The 21,071-nt window shown below is 59.6% G+C and overlaps 1 protein-coding gene across 4 annotated transcripts; it reads left to right on the top strand.

The window, feature by feature from the left end:
• Positions 1 to 3: 3 nt before the first annotated feature.
• On the top strand, positions 4 to 20,667 carry PCSK7 (proprotein convertase subtilisin/kexin type 7). 4 transcript variants are annotated; one of them, XM_080366807.1, is made up of 16 exons: positions 4 to 101; positions 1,181 to 1,660; positions 2,115 to 2,249; positions 2,661 to 2,826; positions 4,789 to 4,879; positions 5,700 to 5,754; positions 7,515 to 7,653; positions 8,241 to 8,341; positions 13,208 to 13,315; positions 14,452 to 14,559; positions 15,579 to 15,681; positions 17,939 to 18,095; positions 18,251 to 18,345; positions 18,512 to 18,605; positions 18,922 to 19,039; positions 19,193 to 20,667. In XM_080366807.1, exons 2-16 carry the CDS (start codon positions 1,193 to 1,195, stop codon positions 19,601 to 19,603), a joined length of 2,349 nt encoding a protein of 782 aa, XP_080222933.1. In that variant the 5' UTR covers positions 4 to 101; positions 1,181 to 1,192; the 3' UTR covers positions 19,604 to 20,667. The 4 variants fall into 4 exon arrangements, with proteins under 4 accessions (XP_080222933.1, XP_080222930.1, XP_080222931.1 ...); XM_080366804.1 differs by having other exon boundaries at positions 5 to 101; positions 13,208 to 13,375; XM_080366805.1 differs by lacking the exon at positions 4 to 101 and adding an exon at positions 726 to 856 and having other exon boundaries at positions 13,208 to 13,375.
• The last annotated feature ends 404 nt before the right edge of the window (positions 20,668 to 21,071 follow it).

Raw genomic sequence — 21,071 nt, 5'->3', positions numbered from 1 at the left:
CCGCGGGCGCCCCTGCCTGGGGGGAGGCCGCGCGCCGCGGCCGGATGTGACGTCGCTGGCAGCGGCGGCGGGCATCCGGCAGCGGCGCCGGCCCATGCCCGGTGAGTGCCCGGCGGGACGGGACGGGCCGGCCGGGACCCCTGGGCCTCGCTGGGGCCGGGATCAGTGGCTCGGCGCTGCCTGGAGGACGGCCCCGCGTCCAGCCTGGGCTGCAGGCGCCCGGCCCGGCCCGGCCCGGGGACCGGGGCAGCGGCCCGGCCCGGTCCGCTCCGGTGCTCCCGCCCCGAGCACCTGCCTCCGGGCTCCGCGCCCCGGCCCGAGGCCGAGGCGCTCTGTGTCCCCCCGGCTCCCTGGTGCTGGCTGGTAGCGGGGGGCGCCGAGGCTGCCCCGGGGGGCGGCGGGGCTCCAGCTAAAGCCGGGCAGCTCAGCCCTTCCGCAGGGTGGGAGGCTGGAGCTCGGTGTCCAGCCGAACCGCAGCTGCTGAGCTGCCCAGAGAGGGAAGAGCCCGGGGTTGGCACTGAGGGGGGGCGGCGGGGGGCGTCGAGCTGGGGGGGGGCATGAGGGCACGCCGGTGGATGTGGGAGCGGGGTCTGGGAGGGGCCTCCCCCGTGCAGTGCCATGGCTGGTGGAGTGGGTATGGGGCCGGGGCACGGTGGCCGTGGCCACCCACGCCAGGTGCAAGCGAGTCCCTCCAACCGTCGAACGTGTGAGAAACCAGCTCGGCGGGGCTCCCCCAGAAGAGGAACCAGCTCTTGGCCTCGGGTGCCATTTGGGTTGTGACACTTCTCGTGACGTGCATATCTGGGGCACTGCGCATCGGTCGTTTCTTGCCAGTTTTGTGCAGTGCCAGGCCACGGTGAGAGAGGGAAGTGGCCCCCCCTCCACCAGGCAGCAGCGCGGTGTGCTCTGGCCCCGGGCCACCATCCCGGCAGGCAGGGCAGCGATTGGGATCGATCCCTGCCCGGCCTGGGTGTGGCCTCCCAGTGCTGCGCTGCTGGGAAGGAGCCGCCCTGGCTGGGCTTTCCCCAGAAAGGAATCTCTGCTGTGCCGGCGGGTTGGTGGCCAGCCCAGGTGTGCTAGCGCTGCCCGCCAGGAGCCGTGGGGCTGTCACGGGAAGCTGTGGCCACCCTATGCCTGATCAGAAGGGGTTCTCACTGGTTTTATTTTCTGCTGTTTGCAGCCCGCCTGTCTGATGCCGCATTGGAAGTGGAGGGTGCCGCTATGGAGCACAGGGATGGAGGCCACACTCTGTATCCACACGTGCCTTTGGCTGAGTGCCACCTGGATCCCCCTCACTTCATCAGACGGACTGGCCTGCGGTGAGGAGCGTGCTCCTGGCACTGACGCCCAGCACAGCAGGCTGACGTGGGCTGTCAGCTTGGATGCACCTGAGGAGGAACTGGAGCAGCGGGCAGAGGAGCTGGCCCAGACTGCGGGGCTGGTGAACATGGGCCGCGTTGGGGAGCTCAGGGGTCATTACCTCTTCACCTACCAGTCTGACGGCCATGCGGCAAGCGAACATGAAGCAATAAGGAGGTCAGTGGACACTTTGTTTGCACAGCATGACAGCGTGCGGTGGCACTCGGAACAGAAGCTTCTGAAACGCTCCAAACGCAGCCTGCACTTTAATGATCCCAAATACCCCCAGCAGTGGCATCTGGTGAGTGGTTTTCTGGCTCCTGTTGTGCTAGCAGGCTTGGGCTGCTTGTATGGCTGTAAACGAGCTGTCACGTGGCAGATGAAACAGTCGCTTTCAGTCCTTGCAGCAAGGAGGAAGCACACCAAGAGCTCGCCCTGCCTGCCATGTGTTCGCTGCTATAATGGGAGGAGGCAGCTCCTGCCGCTGGCTGTGCACCACTGGTGCTGGGGTGGGCAGAGGGGTTTTGGCCAGAGCATGCTGTACGGTTAGCAGGCTGGAAGCACGGTGTCAGCCCCGTGGCACTGGGTGCTCTGCTTTGTGGCTCGAGCGACTGTTGCTCACTGCAACAAACAAACATCCTGTGACGACTCCTGGTGCTCCTAGCCCAGCCCCAGCCCCGCACATCGTAGCCAGCGTGCCCAAAAGGTCTCCTCACAGCTGACCCGCTCCCCTCGCTGTCCTTTCTGGTGCTTAGAACAACCGCAAGAGCCCTGGGAAGGACATCAATGTCACGGGCGTCTGGGAGCGGAATGTGACCGGGCACGGTGTGACGGTGGTGGTGGTGGACGACGGCGTGGAGCACACCATCAAAGACATACAGCCAAATTACGTGAGTGCCAGCTCTGCAGCAGGAGCGTGCAAGTGCTTGGCTGCCAGCAGAGCCCGACCCGCGCTGTCACCCTGGGCTCAGCCAGGGTGGGGAGTGCCAGCAGCAAACCTTTCCCTGGGAGATTCTGCCCCCGAGTTGCAGGGTTACCAGCCTCTGTGCTACGTGTGGGAGGTAGCTGCTTAAAGGTGAGAGCTGGCCTCCCTCTGGCCCACAGCAGCTGCTAAAGCCGCCTCTGTTGGTCCCTTCCCTGCAGCAGCAGATAGCAGTGTTGAGCTGCAGCCCTGTGTGGAAGCAGCCTCTAAGTTCCCATGACTTCCCATCTGGGTTTCAGCCCACGTAGCATGCTCTTCAGTCCTTTTCCCAGAGAGAGGAGGGCAGAGCCCTGAGTCATGGCTGTGGGTCTGTTTTCAGAGCCCAGAAGGCAGCTATGACTTGAACTCCAACGATCCTGACCCTATGCCTCACCCTGATGAGGAGAACGGCAACCACCATGGGACCCGCTGCGCCGGGGAGATTGCTGCTGTGCCAAACAACAGCTTCTGCACGGTGGGAGTTGCCTACGGGAGCCGCATCGCAGGTACATGCACTCTGTGGCACCCTGATGTGCTGCACTCATGCCTGGCTTGTCTCATCTCCGATTCTGTCTCATCTCCAATTCTGTGGGGCTGGGGCAAAGCTCCACGGGAGGGGTGGCTCGGCCCAAGTGGCTCTGAGTCAGCCGGTGCCTTGCTCAGGCTGGTTGGTCTGTCGGAGGGAGGAACTGGTGCCTGCCTGAGCTCCTCTCCAGAGGAACCAGTTGCTGGCAGAGGAATAGGTGTGTGCTGGGGCAAATTTTCCAGAGTACTCCCAGCATGCCACCTGCCCAGCCACAGAGCTTTCAGCAGATGCACAGCCATGCCGTGCTGCCTAAACCAAGCAAACATGTGACGACGCGCCCGCTCTGGTGCGGCACTGCGGGCCGTATCTGGAGGCACTGAAGAAGCAAATGTTTGCCGATCCCCCGCGCTCCCCCAGCCCTTGGTCTCAGCTCTGCTTCACGTGGGCAGATGGGGGACAAAAGTCTGGCTGCGCATCTCCTCTGCAAAGCCAGGGAACATGCTACTGTGGCCTTGGCTGTCTCCAGAGCTCTCACGCTCTTTCACAGAGGAAGGTGATATCTCTGTGCCAGGCAGGATGCATCCCGGGCAGACCAGAGGATGATGCTGCCATGCCACGGCCTGGGATGGGATTCTCTCTGTACCTGGCAGATGGTGCCGTGCTCCCCGGCTGGGACAGTGGGCTGGGGAGCAGGTGGGTCCCGGGGTGTCAGCAGCGTGTGGGGGCTTGGGAGCTTGCCCGAGGGCACTGTGAGTGGCTTGGCTCCCTCCCTTCCTCACCCCAGGGGGGCCCTTCCCTGAGCAGCCACCCTGATTGTGGGGCACAGCAGGATCCCCAGGCTCCAGCCTGCCTGGGAGGCTGCGGGCAGGCACTGCTAGCAAAGCCCAGCTGGCAGAGGGAAGGATGAGCTCATAGTTTAACGGCAGCACGGTGAGTAGGGAGGGTTTACCCTGCGCTGCTCAGGCAGGACCTGGCACTTCTTCAGGCTTCAGCTCTCCAAAGCTGTGCCCAGCCTTGCAGGGTGAGTACAGGGGGGCAGCCTCGAGCTCTGCGGGGGACAGGGGGCTGCCCTGGCAGAGTGGGAGTGCTGGAGCCAGCGCAGTGCCAGCCGAGGTGGGGAGAGCCAGCGCATCCCTAGCCGGGCTGCTCTGCACCTCCCGGGGGTGGCTCAGATGCAGCAGCAAAAAGCCACGTGTGCTGTGTCAGGCAAGAGCTGGGATGGGTGGGTGGTTGCACTGTTTATAAACAAGCTTAATTGAGGTGTGTGCCTGGTTTCCATTTCAACATCCTTTACCAGCCTAAACCGTGATGCAAAACAGTGATTACCAGTGGTTTGTGGCACTGAAAACTCAGCCTTGAGCCTCCATTGGCTTTGCTGGAGAAGTGGCCTTGCTTTCCTGGTCTGAGCACGGTAGCTGGGGTGTCCCGCATCTCATGAGCTCTTTCCTCAGCAGGCAAGCGTGCCGCCCATCCCAGAGCTATGGCTGGCTGTTTGGTGACTTGGAAGGGGAAGCAATCACAAAAAGCAGCAGGATAATTGAGGGTGGGATGTTAGGAAGCCCCTGGGAAGCAGCACTCTGGGTAGGGGGGCTCAGGGGAGCACAGGAGTGAGCCCAGCTGGTGTTTGGCTGCACTGTCACTGTCACCAGCTTGGTTCTGGCAGTAGGACCAGAGGACTTGCTTGGCAGAAAAGCCATGTCCAGCAGAGCACTTGGAGCTCTGCGTGAGGGTGCACCTACAATCCCTCATGCCCATCTAGCCGCTGTGTACTGATCTGCAGGGTTACAGCTCCAGTGCAGGGTTACAGCTCCAGGAGATCTGGTTCTGTCAGGCTGGGAGAGTGAGTGACGCCCAGTGTGAGTCTGCCAAGGGATTTGTTTACACTGTTTATACAGCTTGCTTTGATCCACTTTGGTCATGTTTGTTGTCCTTTGTCCTGCAGGCATCCGAGTGCTGGATGGGCCCCTCACCGACAGCATGGAGGCCATCGCCTTCAACAAGCACTATCAGATCAATGACATCTACAGCTGCAGGTGAGCCCCAAGGGAACCCCGAGCCAGACCACTCTGACATCCAGTGAGGGGCCATGGGCCCTGCTCTGCCTGGGGACAGGGACAGGGTCACAGCTGGTGGCTGAATGCTCACACCAGCTCCTCTCCTTCTGTGGCCCCTGCTAGCCTTGAGGCACCAAAATCAGCATGGCTTTTGTGAGTCCTGTGAGTGTGCCTGGCAGGCAGGCTGCCAGGTGGTGGGTCTGTCCCAGAGGGAACACCCTGTCTGTCCCCCTGGGCTTGGTGCCCACCTGTGCCCTGCAGACAGGCTAGCGCAGGGGCTCTGCGCAGCTGAACCTCGAGGGGGTCTGCAGCCGGGCGTGTACAGTGGTGCTCTCTGTTACTGCTGTTACGAGTAACACCAGTGTTCCTGTTACTGGAGAGCTGGCTCAGGCTGTGCACAGCATCTACAGTTGTGAGGCCATCTTCCATGTGCTGCTGCAGCACATCCCACGGGCTGGCTGAGCTGGAGGGGGCACTGTGCCCCCCGCTGTGGTCAGGGAGCCCCAGCTGAGCTGTGTGATGGGGACTGGAATGTATGAGAAGCTGGTTGTTAAACAAATATCAAACATTTTGTCCACTGGAATCTGACCCAGGGGCACAGTGCAAACATTACAGTGATATCCCAGCAGCGAGGGGCCAACCTGATGGATGGGAAAGTACAATGCCCTCTGATCCTAGTCGTGGTGCTGGGAGTAGCTGGTGGCTGCTGGTAGCTCACTGTAATGGCAAACTGTAATGGGAGGAGGAGTTGCTGCCTGCGACTCCTGGGGCTGTCACTTCATGGTGTCTGTCTTTGCAGCTGGGGTCCAGATGACGATGGGAAAACTGTGGATGGCCCCCATCAACTGGGAAAGGTAAAAATAGTCCCAGCAGCACAGGTCACTCCTGGGCTGGCCCTCCAGTGCTTGTGATTTCTTGCCTGCCTGGACAGGCAAGGAGGGACATTGCTGTGCCACAGTGCACGTTTGTTTGCTTCCATTGCTGCCAGCAGAGGCGTTGCATGTTACTGTGTGGTGGGGAGAGGTGACGCTGCTGTGAGAGGGAAGCGTTCAGACAGTATTGCATGAGCTTTCCAAGGAGAGGCTGGTTCCAGCAGAAAAATGCTCTTTCACAACCTGTGGTATTATTGTGACAACTTTTGCAACCCAAGGCATGCTGTCTGCTCAGGAGACCAAGTGTTCCCAGTGCTAAGGGTGGTTCTCAAGGCAGGCAGCGTGCCTTCAATTGCTCAGAGTAAATAAGGGGCTGGGGCGATGGCTGTGTTTGGTGTCAGTGGGACTGCAGGGAGAGGAAGAGTCAGAGCTGAGGCCACTCCTTCCCAGGCCATTAAGGGGTTCTTGCAGCGCCTGTACTGCAGCACCACTGCAAAATGCACCCAGCCTGCCTGTGCCTGGCTCCTGCTACCCAGGTGCTGCAACGAGGGGTTGCTGCAGGGGCCCCAAAACTGACACCGGGATGTGGTTCTGCTTAATTTCTCTTTTGCTTGGCAACCTTTTGCTGTACTTTGCTAACCGCAAGATAGCAGTTACTGTGCTGTTCGGAGCAGTGCTGACAACTGAGCTATCAGTTCATGATGACAAATGGTTTCCAGTTCTGCAAGTTAATTTATTCTCTTCCTGCGTGCAGAGGCAGCTGTAACAAGCTCTGGGACACAGAGCACAAGCAAAGCTTGCTTTACCTCGGCAGAGCATCTGCAGGGCTTTTGGCTAATGCAGTATGTGCCTTCACCTGCCAAAGGGAGGGCAGAGGAGGAGGGTTGATTTCCAGCGGGATTGCTTTCTTGCTTGTCCATCAGACACATATCCTTTCTCTAGGTGGGAATGATGTCTGTGCGAGGTGTTGGCCTGGAAATGTGCTTCCCAAGTGGGGCTGCTGTAGTTGTGTTTCTCGGCAAAGGCAACGCCCAAGTGTATGTGGGGGCTGGTGCCTTGCAGAAGGGCAGCAGCCACGTGTGGGTAGTCCCTGTCAACAGGAAAGCCTTGATGCTGCAGAGGCAGCTCTGGACTGAGCCCTGCTGAATTTGGGAGGGCTGGGCCTGCTGTCCTTCCTCTGGAGTTCAAATACTGGCCAGTCTTTGTGCTGTGATTGCCTGGAAGGTTGCTTTTCCTGTTTTTTAACATAGGATTAGCTTAATACCATACTGAGCTATAGGCTGGCCACATCGCTGCCTTTGTAACACACTCGCTCTGGAATCTTGGTGTCTGGTCATGGCTGTAACAGACACAACTCTCTAACTCTGCCAGCCGGGGGAAATACGGCCCGGAGGGGTTGTGGCCGACCCTGCTATCACCCCCAGTACTAGGCAGGGCTGGTTGTTGAAATCTCAAAGTGTGGACTTTGGTTGCTGGATGGGGATGCCAGAACACAGCTTTCCAGCACGTCCTGTGCTTTTGAGCAATCTGCAGGGCAAATGCTTCCCCAGCTTGGGAAGGTGCACGTGTCTGTCTGCACTTGGCTGAGCAGTGAGCTACACTGTGAGGTCTGGGAGCACCCTGCTCCCCCTGGCTCACAGCCACGCGTACCAGCCGTGGCTGCTGGCAGAAACCCTCCGGGGTCAGCAGGGAAGGGCCCACCTGCCTACGTGCCCTGACCAGTGCCCGTTCCTTCTCCACAGGCCGCCCTGCAGCACGGCGTGATAGCGGGTCGCAGGGGCTTTGGGAGCATTTTTGTCGTGGCCAGTGGCAATGGCGGGCAACACAGCGACAACTGCAACTATGACGGTTATGCCAACTCCATCTACACTGTCACAATAGGTGAGTGCGTGTGTCTTCTGTCTCATTCCTTTCTAGCATGGAAAACCAAGATCGTGCCAAAAGCACAAGACCTGCCCAGCTGTGGAAGGTGGCTGGGTAGTGGGAGTCTGTGGGAAGGCGTCTGTCCTCTGGGAATGAACACGGCGGTGTGCAGAGGTGCAGTGGGCTTCAGCCCTCGAACCTGCAGTTTCCTTTGGACCTGCAGAGAAAGAGGAGGCCAGAAAATTCCTGCCTGCGTTCAGGCCTCCATCGCTGGGGCTGTGACAGACACGCTGCCATGTTGAGGGAGTGACCTGAAATGCAGCGTTCCCACCATGTGTGTTAGAAAAGAAATGTCTAATCCTCTTTCTCAAGGGCAGAAGCTACATGAGGGGTAGAAGATCTGTAGCACTGTGAAAGGTTATTCATCTTGGCTGCCTTTCCTATAGCCCTTCCAGCCGTGCAAAGTACAGGCTTGCTTTTCCTGCCCAGCTCCCAGCCTGTGAAAAAGCATAGCTAGCAGGATGGGTTCTCAGGGGCTCATCACCTTGTAGTTTCAGCAGTTTAAATGAAACTTCACACAGTCGGTGCCTTTCACTTTTTCCCAGGTGCAGTGGACGAGACGGGCTCCATGCCGTTCTATGCCGAGGAATGTGCCTCCATGTTAGCAGTGACCTTCAGCGGTGGGGACAAGATGATGAGAAGCATTGTGAGTACCACACAAGGCGGATTGCCTTGCCCTGTGCTCTGTTGGCCACACCTGGCTGCGAGGCTGGTGAAGGGACAAACCTCTGTGCATTCTGATTGCCACACATCTGCCTTAGGCTGGTAGTTGGGTTCCTTTGTGAGGCAGGAAATGAACATGCTTTTTGTCTATGTCCTGCATAAATAGTGCTCTGAGAGGGAGGTTCCTCTTTCTAGTTGATCCTCATGTCGTCACTGTCTGTCAGCCTCTGTCAGCCGTGACCCTCTGCAAGGGTGTTCACAGGCATGCTGAGTTCCTGGCCCCAAATGCAGATCGTGCGTGTGTCATGTTTGCCACCTGAAGTGCAGGCATATGTCAGACGGAAAGGGACAGGGCTGCACTCCCTTATCTCCCTGCTCTGTGCTGCTGGCACCTGCAGGCAGACATCTTCTGGGACAGGGGCTGCTTGGGGGACCCCTAAGAAATTCCTCTGCACTGTGTCCCTGGGAATGTCATCCGGGGATCTCCCTCGGCTCAGCCCCAGGGACAGCTGGCAGCAGGTAAGCTTGCTCCCAGCTCTGTGTGTCCCCTTTGTGCAGCAAAGGAGCAAGGCTCCTATGCCACTGTGGGCTTTCCTGAAGAGAAAGGGGCAGGGGCGGCTGCGGCTCAGCTCGATGTGGGCTGCAACACGCCCTGCCCAGCCAGCCCCCTTGCCTCAGCTCCGAAGGGATGCGGGAGCACAGACAAGCACGGAGGGCTGGGAGCAGCATCGGGCTCTTTAAACTACTTGGCCCCAGCCTCTTCTCTGTTCTGGCACATGTGCCTCTCCAAGCTGAATTTTTCAGAATATTTTTATCAGCTTTTCCTTTTTTGCCAAAAAATGACTACTTGTCAACAAAATGTCCTTTTTGCCTGAGCCAAGCAGCCGGTCCTGTTTTCACCAGCCCCAGGCCTGACCCAGTGTGTTCCTCCCTTGGTGCTGGTGCACTCGAGGGGGCTGTCAGCCTAACCAGCCCAAATGGCTGTGACCCATTCCTGTCCAGTGGTGCCAACGGGGACTGCAGAGCCCAAACCACCCTGGGGCGGCTTGGGGTAAACATCCCTGGCCCCCAGGCCTGACTGATGGGGGTTGGGTTGTCCCTGGTTTGGCAGGCACTGGGAGGATCTCCCATCAGGACAGGCAGTTCCCAAAGATGCTTTCCTGGCAAAGCCGATGAGGCAGCGAAGTCGCAGAGGCAGATCAGCACCAGCAGTGTGTGCTTGAGGGTCTCGGGGCGGGGGGGCAGGGGGCCAGATGGAGGAAGGATGGTGCCTGAGGTGCTCCTGTGAGCAGGGACGTGTGGCTGTGGCTTTCTACCTGCCAGAGAGGAGCTAAATCCAGGCTTGTCAAACAGGCTTCCCCGTGCGCTGAGCAAACCAGGGGAACAGGGAGAGCCTGGGTTCCTCAGCCACCTGGTTGGGACTCTGCAAACTCCTCTTGCAGTCCAGAGCCAGGGCAGGAATTCGTGCCTAAGTAGAGCATGGTGCAATCTGCCTGGAGCAATGGCTTGACTCATGCAGCAGGGAAATCAAAACCCAGAATGGAGCTAATTTTTCCTTTCAGAAATAACTTCAATTGTCCCAAACTGGTTTGGAAGCTACTGATGCTAGGAAAAAAGGAAACTGCCACCAAGCAAGGGCTCTGGTGCACGTTCATCAAGCATTACAGGTTTCTGGGTTTATGTCCAGCTTCCCCCAAGTTGCTGCTGGCTCAAGTGCTTTGAAAGTCTCAAATGCCCCTTCGTTTCAAATACTGGCCTTGTGGGACACTAAAGCAGGAGCTGATACTCAGCTGGGAAGCCAGGATGAGATGCCACAAATAGCCTAGGCACGGCAGGTGCCAGAGAGCTGTCCTGTTTCTTTGCAGTACTGCCATCGCTCCTTTAGCAAGCCCGTGCCCTGTTAAAACTTACACCCCCCTTTTTCTGGAGGATTGTTTGCTCTGAAATGCCCTTTAACTGTGCTTCAGTGATGCCAGAGTTAACTTCTCAGCAGCCATCTGCTGGGTTTTTTTCTTTTACCAGACTATAAACTTTGTGTGGTTTCCTTAATGGGAAGAATTTAATACGGCTTCTGGCACTCACTGCATTTCCTACTGCAAGTTTATGCTGCTCGGGGTGTTCTTTGTAGGACAGGCAGCGTCTGAGAGCAAGCTGGAGTTGTTAACAGCTGGCAAAATGTTACCAAGTCAAGTATAGAAGGCAACAAAACCTACAGCTTTTGGCAGTGCAGGCTCTCTCCGCGGGGGGGGGGGGGGGGGGGGGGGGGGCACGGGCAGACGGACACATTCAGTTTGCAGTGAGGTGGCATAATTTGGGCACCTCCCGATGCCTCTTTTGATGTTCCGTGTGCTTTGCACAGCCCTGTGCAGTCCCTCTGCAGAGGCTCAGCTGTGCCGGAGGGATGCTGTGGTCAGCAGTGAAGATGAGGAAGGTCCCAAACTGTAACTGTTGTGAGATTCCCCCAGAGTTACTTAGTTCAGGCCCAGTTCCTGTCTCTCCAAAGGAGAATATCTGCATTCATCACTATTCAACTGGGATGTGTTGTGCCTGAAGCATGGGTCTCCCAGGACTCTTTGTGGTGAGCTTGAGGTCCCTGTGAGTAGCAGCAGTCTTGAACAGCAGCAGCTTGTTTGAGTTTGTATTTTGTATTTGACTTCGTAGGTTGTATTTTGGTTCTAAGTCAACAACCGCTTTGTGCATGTGTCCAGAGTACCCTGGAGAGCATTCACGGTGGTCGAGTTTGGGGGGGCTGCGCCTCTCCGTGAGCTGCTGCTGGTTTTCCTGCACGGGGTGCAGAGATGCCACCTCCAAAGCCCCAGGGATGTTGACTGAAATCAGAAGCTTCTTGCAAGAGCTGCTCTAGCTTCTGTAGCGAAGCTGGCTGCGAGCAGGGGCAAGGGGAGCAGTGCTTGCGTGGGATGCTGCTGTGCCTTGGCTATTGCTCCTGTAGGCCAGAGCAACCGTCCACGGTCCAGCACAGCGTAAAGCTGCTGTTCCTTATCCTCAGCAAAACACTGTGCAAACTGGCTGTAAAGGTGCTTCTCTGCCCTTGGGCTGGCAAGAAGCTGCCTGAGCTGCCTTGCTCAGCCCCACGCTGGACTGTTTGTATCCCAGCTCAGGGCTGTACCTCGCAGCTGGGGAGCTGTGGTGTTGTCCTTCCCACCTTGTACTGTTTTTTTCTGGGTGCCCATGTCCTGGCCAGGAACTGTCTGGGAAATGTTTCCAGGCTTTTCAGCAGCTAATCCCTGACCCTCTCCCCCTGCTGCTGCCCTGCCCCTGTTGTTGTTCTGGTCTTGGCTGAGGGAGGGTGATGGGATCTCTGGGCGCCCCTCCTGTTTCCCAGCGTGATCTCAGCAACCACAGAGAGAAAGAAAGCTCATGTGCTGCAAATTCCTCCCTCCTGTCTGGGGGGAAGCTGCCCGTGCGGAAGAGACAGCTGGGAGACAGGCAGATTAGGCACGGTTCATGCAGGCAGGAGGTTAAGGACCACGTCACTGTGTCTTTGCTTGGGACGGGGAACCCGTGGGCATTCAGACAACTTTCTCGTTTTGTCTGAAAGCTTTGTACAGAGGGAGTCGGACTCTGGGTGCTGGCCTTGGCGCGCTGTTTGGACTGGGTGCTGCCCCACTGCCCCAGCCCACCTTTCCCTGCCTGTGTTTCCCTGTGGTCACGGACAGGCAGGAGGTGTCCCTGGGCAAGGGACAGTGGATGCTCAGCTGTAGTCCCTGAATCTCTTAGGACGGTGTCTGAAGGTGCAGAGCGAGTGTCTGTGGTCCCCTTTAAAGGCTGCAGCACGCCTTGGCACAGTGCAGAGAAGCCCAGCGCTTCGGCCCAACAGTGCATGCAGCAGTGCTCTCCCTCCCCTGCCGAGGCTGTCAGGCTCTGATTCCTGCTCTATTCCAGACCTCACCCCCCTCCCCTGCTCAAAGGCTTCTGTTCACCTGGGGCAGACCACATTGCATTTCGACAGACGCGCCTGGCTGCCTAGCGGAGCAGGGAAGGGTGCTGCTGGCCGCACCAAGCACCCTTGTCATCGCCGTAGCAGCAGTGCAGCAGGGGCAGGATTAGCTCCTCTCTCCCCCAGGACACTCAGCTTGGCCAAAGGTGTGCTGAGGTGGAGAAGGTTTTCACCATCCTCAGCAAATAATAACCAGGCGCCTCAGAGGGCCCTTGGTGCTGGAGGAGAGGGCCAGCCAGGGGGACCCAGGCTGCTGGGGAAGAGAGCTGCTGACTCTGTCTTTTCTCCCCTTTCCCAGTTTTCCAAGCATTCTCCTCATGTGTCCAGCCAGCCTGGGGGGGATCTTTCCTCCTCATCATGCTTGTGGTAGAGCAATAGCAGTTACGTGAGCGTTGTGGATGGAAACGCGTGAGCGGTAGACCAGTGCTGCAGGGCTGCCAAGAAAACCCACCAGCTTGCGCACCGCGCTGCACGCCGTTGGGGTGCTCACATGGTAACTGGGGATCCCGGGCTGCCCTCGCGCACAAGCTCTCCACCATCTGCCTCGATCTCTGCCAGGAGCGTGGCTGCTGGCCCCGTTTCTACCTGTTGTGCTCGAGTATTGCTCATTTCTCAGCTGTGGCCAGGATGATGGTGGGGGGCCTCAGAACCCCCCATCTATCCTGCCCTTTGCATAGCGTGGGGGGCGTGCTGTCCTGTGTCCCTGGGGGCACACCCTGTCCCTGTCCCTTCTGCTGGCAGTCGTGTTGCAGGCTGAGCATGGGCTGCCGGTGGAGCTGGTGTGCCAAGGGCATGGCTCAGGGTAGGGACTGTGTGCGTGGTTGCTCGAGTACCTACCCTAGCGTGGCAAACAGTGGCCTGACAGGAGGCCTCTCTCCTTTTTCTCGGAAGGTGACAACGGACTGGGATTTGCAGAAGGGCACGGGCTGTACAGAGGGCCACACGGGGACCTCAGCTGCCGCTCCTCTTGCAGCCGGGATGATCGCACTGATGCTGCAGGTACGGCCATGTCTGACCTGGCGAGATGTTCAGCACATCATTGTCTTCACCGCCACCAAGGTGAGTGGCACTCCCTCCCTCCCTTTCTCCTGCAGCTGCCCCTCGGATGCTGCAGGATGGCTGAGGTCCTGTTGTGCACAACCTTGTTTATGTCTGCCTGCCCCTCTATAAATCTCTCAGTTGTCTGGCTCCCAGCAAAGGGATGGTGTTTTCCTCTCACCCCTTGTTCCTTCCAGGAATGTGGCTGAGGCATTTTCCTCTGTCATGATAATAAGTGGGGTATTTGCTCCAGGAATGCCTCCATCTGCCAGCGTACAGGTCTTCCAGGGGCTCACTGTGCCTCGCCCACGGGCACCAGGAGTGCGTGTGTGTGTGCGTGCGGTGTGGCCAAGCCGAAGGGCCAGCACATGTCTCTGCAATGCCAACCCACAGTCGGTGGAGAGGGAAAGCAAGGAGCTCTGCCCTGCTCTGGCCCTTCCTCCAGCTCCGGAGAATCGGGCTCTTGGAAACAGACATAACAGAGAGCTCAGCGGCAAACACAGCCCTTCCTTTCACTCGGCCTCAGCTCCAGCGCAGTTTCACGGTAGAGAGCAAGGAGCGGGAGCAGACTGGAGCTGCCTGATTCCGCGTAGGGACGGGGCTTTTTCTGCACTCCTCTGGGGAGCAGGAGTCTGTCCAGCTGATACTGTACTCGCTTTGGCATAGGGCAGTGTTTTCCACAACTGCAAGCCAGCGTTGCCGGAGCACTACAGTGTGTTAAGTGATGGAACCCAGATCTGTCCTGGCCTGGCTCGTGTTGATTTAAAGGACTCCGTTCCTTCTCACCGAGCTTCTGCCATCCCACAGCCTATGGCTTGGTCAGCAGAGAGCAGCTGGGATGTTTCAGAGCAGAAGCATTTGTGCCCTTTCGTGCTGCTTGATTTCCTTTCTGAGGAGCTGGGAAGCCTGTTTGTCCTGGGACTTGTTTCAAACAAAGACCAACCTGTTTCTTTCTAATAAGGCCATGTGGGTTTGCCTCCCCGCTCCGCAGGATGTTTCTGAGCCTCCTTCCCTTCAGGCCTGGCTCCCTTTGCTCTGGGTTGTCGGGGTGGCCGGTGTCCCCCAAGGTAATGAAAGTGCCCTGCATTTCTTTTCAGTACGAGGATCGTCACGCCAAGTGGGACATCAACCAGGCTGGCTTCAGCCACAGCCATCAGCACGGCTTCGGCTTGCTGAACGCCTGGAGGCTGGTCAACGCTGCCAAGGTAATTCCCTCCCTGTCCCGGGTGTGTCCGGCCGACAGGTAAGAGCAGACACAGCCCAGTGGCGGGGACAGCTCCTGTACTGGCAACGCTGTGGTGTGACACTGTCGCCGTTCAGGGCCGGTGCTTTGGCCATCGTCCTGCCAGCCCTCACTGTAAGGCTGCTTGTGGTATGAAGTAATGAGGCTTTCGGCAATGCCTGAATCCTGCCCCTGCGCTGCTGCGCGCTCAGCACTATATATAGCCATGGGCGAGAGGCTTCGCTGGTGGGAGACAACAGCTCTGATTCATGGCGTGGGGAGTTTTGTCAGCAGCCCCAGTACCTTCCTCCCTGTGTGGGGGGCTCCAGTGAGGGCGTGATGCCCCAAGGAAGCAGGACGTTCTTGGCTGCCAGCTCTGGGCTCTGCACCCCGGGGGCTGCTGGGGCTGCCACGGGAGTGGTGTGGTCAGAGCAGGCAGGGGCATCCCCATCTCTTCCTCCCTGTGCCTCCAGTTGCCTGGAGACCGGGGCATATCCCTTTGGCACTTGGTCCTCACTCATGCATAGAGCACCACGCAGCCACGCTGGGTCACTGCTGGTTGTCAGCAACACTGCCTGCCTCGCGGGGACTTTCAGGCTGCTCTCTCCTCCTGCAGGACTTTGGGTTCTGCTACATTCCCTGCCCTGCTGCACCTGGGGACGAAACGGAATGGCTTCAAGTAACTGCTCAAAGCCGCTCGGGTGGTGGCAGAGACAAACCCGGAGTGGGGGAGTCTTGACTGGCCCCTCTAGCCCCCAGTCAGTAGCTCTCCTTCCACTGTTAGGCATGCAGGCACTCCTTCGCAGCCCGTGCGTGCTGCCTGGGTTTGTGCGCCACCGCAGCGTCGGCAGAGGCCCCTTGCCTGGGCCCAAGCTGGGCCCATGCCCACACGTTAGGTGTGCTATGGACAGGAGCAGCGTGCGGGGGTGGTGGGAAGTTGAGAGACGGATGTGCAGGGAGGGTGCACCCTCATGCTGAATCTTCTTGCCTTTCCCCTGACAGATCTGGGAGTCCGTCCCATACCTCGCCTCATACGTGAGTCCTGTGCTGAAGGAGGGCAGGAGCATCCCGTTACTCCCACAGGAGCTGGAGGTTGCCTGGAATGGTAAGAGCAGGTGTGCCACATGAGAGCACATGATTTTACACACCAAGTCCAGGGATCCAGCCCATTCCCACCGGTGTGGGGTGCAGCCGGGCATGCTGACAGCTCGGCAGGGCAAGCCCCAGGTTGCACGAGGCTGCGAAGGGGTTAAGTGTTGGGCTGCCTGGGCTTTTTCCTCTCTCTTTCTGCTGCTTTTCCCCAAGGGATCTATCTCTGTTGATGTGGTCCCCTCCCCATAACTCTGTCCCATAGATTGATGTCTTTGAGGAGCAGACAGGCATTATCGAGCATGGCCAGGCTGGGCAGCGGCCAGACCTGCTCCTCTGGCTTTGACCATTTTAGGTAATGCTCCAGCTCCCGACTTGGCCGGCCTCTGTCCACATAAACAAGGCGCTGCTCCGGCTGCTACCAGTGGGAAGGACAGCTCTGCCCCAAGCCCTTCCCGGCCCCCCAGCGGGGCCTGGCTCTCTGGCTGGGCACCGCTTCTTGCACCGAGGCTGGGCTACCGGCCCCCTCCCCGTCCCACCGGAGATGCTGTTCCAGGGGGCCTGGCCCTGCACCCCTCGCTGCCCCAGCTGCAGCTCCTGGCAGAGGTGCTGGGGCTTGGCAGCACCCGGAGCTTTTCCCCAGGACAGAGGACCCCTGGAAAGAGTTGGGAGCTTGGCAGGTCAGCACCCCCCTTGCAGGAGGTCCTGTCCCTCCCCTCCTTGCTGCAGACTGAGGAGATGCTGGGCAGGCGCTGGGCACGTACTCGCCCTTTCTCCTGTCCCTGCCTGGCTGGGCTGGTCCAGCTCTGCAGCACAGTGCTCCCTTGCAGGTACTAGCACCGAAGGGTGACAGGGGTGACACCCTGCTCCTCAGACTGGCAGTAGGGCTAGCCCCACTGCTTGAGGAGAGGGTTGGGTGTGAAGCAGCTCCCTCTACCCTAAAAGGAGTTGTGAGCTGAAGGGTGGGCAGCAAACAGAGTTTGGGAGAGGCAGAAAAGAGGCTTTGGAGAATTATGCACAGAGGAATGTGTGGCCAGGGGCACTGCTGTCCCCCAGGTAGGGCAGGTTGACTCTGAGTTAACCCTTTCCCCATGTGGCCTCAGGGAGCATGCTGGCCAGCAGCTGCAGGCACGTTGCCTGGTCCTGGGATGCACCCACCTCCCCTCTTAGAAGAGGCTGGAGAACACCTGCCGCTCAGCAGAGAGGAGGCCAAGCCACAGGCTGAAATCCGCTCTGCAGCGTGCCAAGGTTTCCTGTGCTATGATTAGCAGCTCTGGGGCTGTGAGCATCCGCGGAGCTGCGAGTGGTTTGCTGTGGGATCAGGGAGCCTGGACACCAGGCTTCTTATCCCAGTCCTCTTTCCGAACCTGGCTCTGGTGTAACTGTGAGTTCAAAGCAGCCTCTGGGGGTGCCAAAAGCTGGCACAAATCCAAGGCAGGAAGGATTCGATGAAGGACGAGGTATTATTTCATTGCAGTGGCTAAAGCGCTCTGGGTGGGCGGGCTCCTGAACCCGCAGACTGAGTCAGGGCCAGGGAAGGGTTGGATGTGACACAGGTCCTATAGGGAGAAGCTGGGGCCCCTTGTGAAATGAGGATTCGGCTGCAGGCAAGAGGCTGCTGGTAAATTAGGGAGCAGAGGGGTGTGCACGGGCCCCCTCCTCGTGAACAGAGGAAAGTGTGGGTTCCTGTCTTCTTCCTGCTCTGGGGGATGCCTAGGAGTCAGCTTGCCCACTGCTGTGCAGTTGCCTTTCACCCCTCCTTCCTTACCACCTACTCCTCACCCCTTTCCCACCATCCTTTCCATCCTGCCTGGTCCTGGATTGACTCAGGCAGGGGACAGAGGGCACAGCTGCAGGCAGAGGACAGCCAGTACCTGGTGCCTCCCACAGCTCTCGTCCGGGAGGACCTGACAGCCCCTGGCCCATGTCAAGCAGCCTGAGCACGACGTGGTGTGCCCGGAGGGAGCGTGCCAGCGCATCTTTCCCTGTGCTGGCCAGGGAGGTGTGTGGGTGGCTCGGCTTGGACAGACAAGGAGGCTCCTCGTGGACCATGGACCAGGGCCAGGCCGCTGAGCACAGCACAGCTTTGCTGCCAGGCACTTGGCAGAGCCTCCCTGTGTGGGGTGTGACTGCCCTGGCTCCTGCCTCTTGCTGAGGAGGCAGAGACAAGCGTGTGTCCTGTGAAGTGGCACCGCAGCCCCTTAGGGCTGGCTGGAAGTGGGCGACTCCATTCTGGCCGCCAGCCTCGGCAAACCCTGCCTTCCCTTTCCCAGTCACCACCACTGACCTGGAGCTCTCTGGCATGAGGACCCTGGAGCACGTGGCCGTCACCGTCACCATAACCCACCCCCGTCGTGGCAACCTGGAGATCCGGCTCTTCTGCCCCAGCGGCATGATGTCCCTGATAGGGACCACCAGGAGCATGGACTCGTAAGCACCGAGGGGGACAGGGTGCGGAGGCTCCCGCTGCAGGGCAGGGCACCCAGCCCGGCTGGCCCAGGGCCAGAGAGCCAGGGCCCATGTCCAGCCTTGTGGCTCAGGCTGCGTTGCCCTCTCATGGGTTGTTTCTCCTCACCCTTTGGCAGGGACCCCAATGGCTTTGCTGACTGGACCTTCTCCACAGTCCGGTGCTGGGGCGAGGAGGCACAGGGCACGTACAGACTGGTTGTCAGGGACATCGGTGAGTCCTGCCTTCCAGGGGTCCTTCACGGGGCGGTCGCAGTAGCTCCATGCCATGTCCTGGGGAGCTGGCAGCTCAGTGCCTGAGTGGCCGCGCGTTAAGTCCATGCAGTGCCACCCATCTGGGTGGGCAAGTTCCCTGCTGGACCAACCTGTTTCTTCCCCAGGAGACGAGAGCCTAAGGCCTGGGACCTTGAAGCAGTGGCAGCTGACCCTGTACGGCTCCTCCTGGTCCCCAGCAGAGATGAAGGAACGGCAGAGGTAGGACACCACAACTCTGTCTTGGTGGGGAGACAGGAGGCGGAGGGCTGAGGGGCCGTATCCTGAGTCTCTGAGCAGGTGTGTGGCAGGGTGAGGCTGCAGCCTGGCCGCTGGTCCCTAGCACGGCGCACTGGGGTACCCTCAGTACACTTCACAGGGGAGCGGTGGGCTGTAGAAAACAGCTCTGTTGGCTGGGTCTGACCCAGGAGGGCAACCCTCGTGGTGCGAGAGGCGCTGCAGACCCTTTGTGGGCATTTGGGACCCTCCCTGGAGCGGCCCTGCCTGCAAGGACCCTGATGGTGCCTCTGTCCCCCAGGCTGCTGGAGGAAGCCATGAGCGGGCAGTACCTGAGCAGCGACTTCTCCCTGCCCTGCCCGCCGGGGCTGGAGATCCCCGAGGAGCAGCGCTACACCATCACAGCCAACACCCTCAAGGTGAGCCCGCCTGCAGGCCGGGACACTGTCCTCTGCAGGAGTGGGAATCGGCCTCGCTGATCCCCCTGGCGCCGTGCCCTCTCCTCTGGGCAACGGGGCCGGGCTCTGGGGTGCTCAAGGGCTTTGTTTCTTAAGGGGTTTCCTCCTCTGTAGACCCTCCTGCTGTTGGGATGCTTTGCCGTGTTCTGGACTTTCTACTACATGCTGGAGGTTTGCCTGACGAGGAACAATGTGGGGCTTGACGTGACCTGCAATGGCTCCGCTGCCTGCAAATGGTACCAGCAGGGAGGGAAGCACAGAGCCCTGGAGAGCAGCCTGGAGATGGAGTCTGTGCCCCTCTACCGGGAGAAGGACATTGAGGACGTTGAGATGGAGTGTGAGCACCCGGAGCCTGCCCGAGAGGATGAGGGGGAGGAAGGGTCCTGGACCCCCACCCACCCCAAACTTCCCAGCAGTGGGAGAGCTGTGAGCTTCCACGAGGCGGCCCCAGCCGCGGCAGGGTACCTTGGCCGGGAGGTGACGGCCGAGCTCCTCTCGGAGGACAGGGAGCACCAGACGTGCTAGCGGGGGCTGGGGGTTTGGGCTGCGTCCCTCCCTCTCGGTACAACCTTCCCGTGCACGCGCAGCAGAGACTTCCTGAGCCACCAAGGACTGTTGCCGTTGTGTCCTACGGAGGTTGGCATTGGAAGTGGCTCAGAAACAAGGAGGAGGAATGCTGGCAGTGGAAGGGGAGCTTCCCTTTCCTTCCCACTGGAAAGCAAAGCAAGCCTTAAACCCATTCTGAATGGAGCCTGCGCCGCAGCGACGCGCGGGGCTTCCCTTCGTGCGTGGAGCAAGGCCCTGTGACGATGGCTCCTGGGTGCGTGGCAGCCGTGGCAGAGCTCCGCATGGAGCCCCCAGCACGCCACAGCCCCTGTGGCGTCATGGCACGGGGAAGAAGCGTCACTTTGTCCCTGACCTCTGCAGAGTGAGCCTGGAAAATGCGGCAGAGCCCCGGCAGGAGCCTCTGCAGGCAGGGACCCCACAGCACTGTCCTTGTCCTGTCCTGCTGGGCTCGGAGCTGGCCCCTGCCCACCAGTTACACCGAGCTTGGAAGCAGGGAGCCGTTCTGCCCATCTCCAGCCAGCGCTTGCGCCCTGTCCCCTGCGCTCTGCCCCTGCCTGGCCTCCCGCAGGCACCGAGCAGCTGTGCGGCTGGGGAGGGAGGCAGGAGGCTGGGGAGGGAGGCAGGAGGCTGGGGAGGGAGGCAGGAGGCTGGGGAGGGAGGCAGGAGGCAGCTGGGCTTCCTCAGCATCCTGCGGGGGGGCAGGACGGGCTGACCCTGCTGTGGCGGGCACAGAGGCACATGTGGCAGCACGAGCGGGCTGAGCCGCTTCCCCGGGCTGTTTCCCCACGGCACTGGGGCCTCGGTGTGTGCCCGCTGCCCAGCAGGGACGAGGCTGGGGGTGATGCCCGGTTGGGGCTGGGAAGGGGAGATGGAGTTGCTCTGGCAGTGGCTCGTGGGTGAGCGGGGTTGGCTTGTTCATGTGTCTTTGGGTTCATTGGTTTATTTTTTTAAAGCTGGGGTTTGTTTTTTTAATCAGCAAAGCCCTTTTGTGTAGCTTTCCAAATAAAGTCTGAAAAACCCTCCTCTCCCCCATCCGTCACTCCTCTGCCCTCCCAACACTTTCTCGCTGTGGAAACGTGAGTCACCCAGCACCTCCCAGCCCCAGCGCCCGTGGGGACGGGATGCAGTGCCGGGGCACTGGGGCTGCTCGGGGTCTGTGCCCTGATCCCTGGGTAACCAGGGCTGCTCCAGGCAGGGGGAGAGTGGAAGGAGTGAGAAGGAAGGTGGGTGCTGTGGCTCAGGTGGGAGCAGGCAGAGCCACCCTGCGGAGCCATCCAAAGCTGTAGGGAAAGCCCAAGCCCCGGCTCTAGTTTTCCCAGTTTTGGAGCTGGAAGAAGGAGCAAATGTGGCCCAGGTGCCTTCAGCAGCTTTTCAGGAGGGTGGCTTCGGCTTTCTCCGCACCGCTGGCCAGGGGTGACAGGGTGGG

The sequence above is a fragment of the Falco punctatus genome, assembly GCF_963210335.1.
Source record: "Falco punctatus genome assembly, chromosome: 16".
Taxonomy (NCBI): domain Eukaryota; kingdom Metazoa; phylum Chordata; class Aves; order Falconiformes; family Falconidae; genus Falco; species Falco punctatus.
Note: the sequence above shows the minus strand (reverse complement) of the source record. Positions and strands in the feature narration are given on the sequence as shown.